Raw genomic sequence first — 6,280 nt, 5'->3', positions numbered from 1 at the left:
TTTCTTTTAATAATAGAAATGTGTCCAGATACAAATCCAAAGTTACTGCCTTAAGAATACCAGCCCTGTCAGTGCCAGTGGGAAATCTGGTTCTGTTTTCCTTTTTTTTTTTTTTTCTGAGATGGAGTCTCCCTCTGTCTCCCAGGCTGGAGTGCAGTGGCAAGATTTTGGCTCACTGAAAACTCCACCTCTTGGGTTCAAGCGATTCTCCTGCCTCAGCCTCCTGAGTAGCCAGGCAGGATTACATATGTTTAATATATATATACACATATAAAATATATATTTATATTATATATATTTATATTTATAATATATATTTATATTTATAATATGTATTTATATTTATATTTATATGTGTTTATATTTATAATATGTATTTATATTTATAATATATATTTATATTTATAATATGTATTTATAGTTATAAAAATATATATTTATATTATGTATATATATATATTTTATATGTATATATATGTAGAACTCCTAGGTTCAAGTAATCTGCTGCCTTGGCCTCCTAAAGTCTTGGGATCACAGGTTGAGCTATTGCACCCAGCCTGCGTCTTTATTTATTTAGTTCAATTGTGTCTCCCTCTGTTTCTGCACATCACGTGAGCACCTGAGCAAACATCTCCCCATGATCTTCGATGTGATAGTGAATCTTGTCTTATTGGTGTACCTCTTTAGGCTTTGAGCCTGAGAGAATGACAAGCATCTTAGAATATTTCATTTAGAAAATAAATTTTGTGCTCTTCTAATGTTCCAGGAATTTTACTTCTGTTGAAAAAAGGGCCATAAGATGCAATTATAATAAATGTATTTCTGGGAATGTAGAAAAATACATTTAAAAGACTCAGTTCTAGATCCGGCACGTCATTGACGTCATCGTTGCCCGACGGCTTTCTAGGAGACTGGAGTCGAATGCCGTGAATCAGCCATAATGGCAGCTGAAGAAATTAATGAGGACTATCCAGTAGAAATTCACGAGTATTTGTCAGCGTTTGCGAATTCCATTGATGCTGTGGATGAGATGCTGAAGAACATGATGTCTGTTTCTAGAAATGAGTTGTTGCAGAAGTTGGACCCACTTGTACAAGCAAAAGTGGATTTGGTTTCTGCGTATACATTAAATTCAATGTTTTGGGTTTATTTGGCAACCCAAGGAGTGAATCCTAAGGAACATCTAGTAAAGCAGGAATTGGAAAGAATCAGAGTATATATGAACAGAGTCAAGGAAATAACAGACAAGAAAAATGCTGGCAAGCTGGACAGAGGTGCAGCTTCAAGATTTGTAAGAAATGCCCTCTGGGAACCAAAACTGAAAAATGCATCCAAAGTTGCCAATAAAGGAAAAAGTAAAAGTTAACTTTTTGGATTTGATATACACATATTCAAAAAGTACATCTTTTTATTTCCCACAAAGTAATTCTGTGGCAGTGCAAGGTTTAAAAGTATTCCTTATTGAATTAATATGTAAATTTACAGTAAATTTATAAAGCTCAATACTTTCCTCTGCAAAGGTTGTTATCTTTATTGATTTGCACTATGAGGATTTTAACATTGTGATATATTTTATATTTACAATTCACCATCTCTTTTGAAGAGACTCTTATTTCTTTATATAGGTCAGTCTTGCAAGTACCATTTTCTAAGCAACTGTGAAATTTAAGAGAAATGTTCTTTATAAATATTTGTAGTATTTTCAATGAAATAACACACTTATACCATCTATAGACACATATAAAATACTCAATAAAAGCTATTTAGTGTAGTTGATTGGATGTAGCTCCAGATACAGTTAATTACTTCCCCAATTCATTGTCTATTTTTTCTTTGTCTTAATTATTTTGAGCTTATCAGTTGTAGCAAAAGCACACACTATTTTTCTTCTGTAGTAGTGTAGACAACTGAAATGATCTCTTCGTAGAAGTTTTAATCCAGTCATTGCTTTATTTTATTTTATTTTTTATTTTCGATTCAGAGTTTCATGTGCAGGTTAGTTACATGGATATATTTGCACATAGTGCAAATCAATTGTCCTGAGGTTTGGGCTTTTATTGATCCTGTCACTCAAAAAGTGAACCTGTTATTCTATAGACAGTTTTTCAACCCTTCCCCCCTCCCTTCCTCCTCCTGTTTTGGAGTCCCCAGTGTCTTTTGTTCTCATCTTTATGTCTGTGTGTACCCAGGGTTTAACTCCGAGTTATAAGTGAACACATGCAATATTTGGTTTTTTGTTTCTGCATCAATTTGCTTAGAATAATGGTTTCTAGCTGCATCCATGTTGCTGCAAAGTCTATGATTTAATTCTTTTTATGGCTGTGTAGTATTCCATGGTGTATATGTACCACATTTTCTTTATCCAGTACACCACTGATGGGCACCTAAGTTGGTTTCATGACTTTACTGTTGTGAATAGTGCTGTGATAAGCATACAAATGCAGGTGTGTTTTGGTAGAATGATTTATTTTCCTTTAGGCATGTATCTAGTAGTGGGATTGCTGGGTTAAATGGTAATTCTATTTTTAGTTTTCTTGTTTGTTTGAGACTGAGTTTCGCTCTTGTTGCCCAGGCTGGAGTGCAATAGGGTGATCTCGGCTCACTACAACCTCCGCCTCCCGGGTTGAAGCAATTCTCCTGCCTCAGCCTCCCGAGGAGCTGGGATTACAAGTGTGCACCACAATGCCCAGCTAATTTTGTATTTTTAGTAGAGATGGGGTTTCTCCACGTTGGTCAGGCTGGTCTCAAACTCCTGACCTCAAGTGATCTGCCCACCTCCACCTCCCAAAGTGCTAGGATTTCAGGGATGAGCCACCACGCCCGGCCGGCGCAGCCTCTTTCATCACATGCTTACTGGGTCCCAAGTGGAAGTGCCCCTGCCTCATCTGCAACAGTGCACTGGGGAGGGGAGGTGAGAGGCAAGAGATGACACCCTCTCCATATCCATTCTCAGGCTCTTATGGTGACCCCTTCAGTGACTAGTGCTGCGGCCATGTTTCTTTTGTTCCCAAGGGGGCTTTGGTGGGCTGCACTCCCCCAACCTTGAGTGGACTGCACGGAGGGTTATGACACCAAGGGATCCGCAACTCCCCAGTGACATCTCTCTGGTCCCCTGTGCTTCCTAGAGTCAAGTGGGTTGTGGGGTATGTCTATGGGCAGTTAGGCAATGCAGTGGCACCAGTGGTGTACAACTGTTATGGTACCTGTGACCTGGGGTTTTCAGCCCTGCAAGTGGCCCTGAGGCATGCACAGCTCATGCTCTCCTGACCTGGTGAGTCTCCCTCTGGCATCCACACGGGCAGCAGGCCCAACTGGCTAGGCTTGGGAGGCAGAGGTTGCAGTGAGCTGAGTGCACTGCACTCCTGTCTGGGCAACAGAACAAAATTCCATCTCAAAAAAATATATAAAATAAAATAATCAAATCAAATAAAAAAACAACTATAAACTACATTTTTCCCAAAGTCAGCAGTTTGGTCTATGTCCAGGAATGACTGAAGATAGCTTGGAGGTTAGAAACAAGATGGAGTCAATTATGTCAGACTAAAATTACTGTTGTAATTTTGCAAAGGTGGTTTCAGAAGGTGGCCCTGTCTTTGGAGCCAAAAATGGGGAGTTAGTGCCTAGAGGCAGAATTGGGATTGGCTTGTCATTACTTGAGATTGTATTTTAGCTCTGGAGAGAAAGGTCTGAGCCTGGTTCAGGTGGGAATGTTGGTCCTCATTCCCTGGAAGGGGCAACTGGGACTTTGTGTAAGTTGGGAGTCTGAAATGAAGCTCTAAAGATGATCCCAAGCTATCCAGAGGAGAAGGGCGTCTTGTGGCTGAAAGTGACACTCAAATGAAGATGATGGGAGCCAAGGGGCCATGGTGGGGTGAGAGAAGAGCAGTCATGCATTCCTCTTTCCAGGAGTGGGCAGCTCCAGACAAACATCCTGTTTGCACCTCTGAGCTAAGATGGCTCCTGAAACCAGAGCCAAGACACGTAGCTGGAAATCTCCTGCCAGCTGCCTGAAAAGGGCACCCTGCAGAGACCACTGGCTTTGGGCTTAGAAACTACCCAGCTGAGACACAGTTATTTTCAACCAGTGAGGTCTGAGCCAGTTTCAATCCCTCATTTGCATGTACAGACCATATTGAGGTCTAGGGCAGGACCTTTCCGTATTTAAGCCAGGACCTATTTTTGTTCTTCGGAGCTTAATTTTTGTCTTACACTGGAGCCTGTGTCTCCCCAAACCGTAGATTTTGCATTTATTTATTTTTATAGACAATAAAGCCTTTAGGCCGGGCACAGTAGGTCATGCCTGTAATCCTAGCACTTTGGAAGGTTGAGGTGGGCAGATCACTTGAACTTGGGAATTTGAGACCAGCCTGGACAACATGGTGAAACCCCATCTCTACAAAAAATATAAAAGTTAGCCTGGTGTGGTGATCCATGCCTATAATCTCAGCTGCTCAGGAGGCTGAGGCTGGAGAATTGCTTGAGCCCAGGAAGCAGAGGTTGCAGTGAATAAAAAATGTGCTGCTGCCCTCCAGCCTAGGTGAGAGTGTGAGACCTGGTCTCAAAAAATGGAAAAAAAAAAAAAAAAAAAAAAGGCTTTTTCTTTTTCTTTCACTGACCTCATGGTCTCTTGCTAACAAGAGTTGATCATTTGTATTTGGTTGCAAACAAAGGAGTTTGTACCCCACACAGAGTCTCCAGGGCTCACAGTGTAGTCCCTCCACTCTCCAACCAGCTCCAGCTGGAAACCATGGATGGAGAGAAGTGGGATGCTGGCAGTTGGCAGTCCAGGTGCAGTGGAGAGCCTGCTGTGGGGATTTGGATAGTTTGGATAGTACCTGGTCATCTCATGGTGTCTCCTTAAAGGAACTAGCCTGCCCCTCTGCAGCCTCCCCGGTCCAGGTGGAGTCCAGATATACACAGCTTTCAGGTGAATAAAATATTCACTCTCTTGAAAAGTGGGTTATAGTTCTTAGCTCAGATATGATGTGGCCAAAAGAAATTCCTATAGGAAATTTCACTGGTGTTTCTATCAACTTACAGAGCTCCATCTGGATCTTAGATCTTCTGTCACTATATGCCCTTGGTAGCCCATCACAACAATAGTTGAAATGTCAGCTGTAGATATGTTGATTTCCTCAAGAATAGGAGAAGCCATTTTGGGAGGCTGAGGTGGGCAGATCATTTGAGGTCGGGAGTCAGAGACCAGCCTGACCAACATGGTGAAACCCAGTCTCTAATAAAAATACCAAAAAATTAGCCAGGCGTGGTGGCCTGTGCCTGTAATCCCAGCTACTTGGGAAGCTGTGGAAGGAGAATCACTGGAACCTGGGAAGCAGAGGTTGCAGCAAGCTGAGGTCATGCCACTGCACTCTGGCCTGGGCAACATAGCAAGGCTCTGTCTCAAAAAAAAAAAAAAAGAATAGGAGAAGCTGAGTCTCATGGAGGAATATCTGCCTGTTGGCATGTCCATTCTATAATTTTTTAAAAAATCAAGTTGACTTTTATAAACACCTAGACTGATAGGTGGAAGAAAAAGAAACTATTATGGTTTCTACAAAAGTTTATTTCTTTGTGCATTCTATCCCATAGTCAAAATCTAATTGCAAAATCAAATACTTTATTCACTGAAAAGATTAAGTAAAATTGTGAAATTCTTACTGAGGTGTAATTGACTAAAACGGTGCTATGATTCGTTTGTCCTCTCTGAAATTCATGCTGAAACTTAATCTGTGAAGTAACAGTATTAAGAGGTGGGTCCTTTAAGAGATAATTGAATCATGAAGTCTCTGCCTTCCTGAATGAATTAATCCATTCCTGAATGAGTGGGTTAATGGGTGAGTAGGAATAATGGTGAGTGAATTATCATGAGAGTGGGTCTGTTATAAAAGCCTATTCGTCTCTCTCCTGTGACTTCTCTCCATGTGATTCTGTCCACCATGTTATGATGCAGGCTGAGGCCCTTACCAGAAGCCAACCAGCTGCGGCCCATGGACAGTGGACTTCCCAGCCTCCAGCACTGTAAGAAATACATTTCATTACATGGATGTCTTACATGATGAAAAAAAAAAAAAAGGCCAGGCGCGGTGGCTCCTGCCCGTAATCACTGCAGCCCTGACTCTCAGCCTCACGTGATCTCACTCCAGCCTCCTGAGTAGCTGGGACTGCAGGTGCGCACCATCACACCAGCTGGTTGTTTTGTTTTTTGTAGACATGGGGTCTTGCTGTGTTGCCAAGGCTGGCCTCAAACTCCTGGGCTCAAGTGATCCTCCCACCTCGACCT

At 41.6% G+C, this 6,280-nt stretch overlaps 1 protein-coding gene across 1 annotated transcript; it reads left to right on the top strand.

The window, feature by feature from the left end:
* Positions 1-812: 812 nt before the first annotated feature.
* Positions 813-1,366, top strand: LOC116465195 (nuclear nucleic acid-binding protein C1D-like). Its single transcript, XM_032754286.2, has one exon. It carries the CDS (start codon positions 941-943, stop codon positions 1,364-1,366), a length of 426 nt encoding a protein of 141 aa, XP_032610177.1. The 5' UTR covers positions 813-940.
* The last annotated feature ends 4,914 nt before the right edge of the window (positions 1,367-6,280 follow it).

Source organism: Hylobates moloch, unplaced genomic scaffold, assembly GCF_009828535.3.
Source record: "Hylobates moloch isolate HMO894 unplaced genomic scaffold, HMol_V3 SCAFFOLD_3714, whole genome shotgun sequence".
Taxonomy (NCBI): Eukaryota; Metazoa; Chordata; class Mammalia; order Primates; family Hylobatidae; genus Hylobates; species Hylobates moloch.
Note: the sequence above shows the minus strand (reverse complement) of the source record. Positions and strands in the feature narration are given on the sequence as shown.

Bases quoted from the DNA above. Each gene is read 5' to 3' on its own strand.
- LOC116465195 (XM_032754286.2), top strand. From the start codon at position 941: ATGGCAGCTGAAGAAATTAATGAGGACTATCCAGTAGAAATTCACGAG.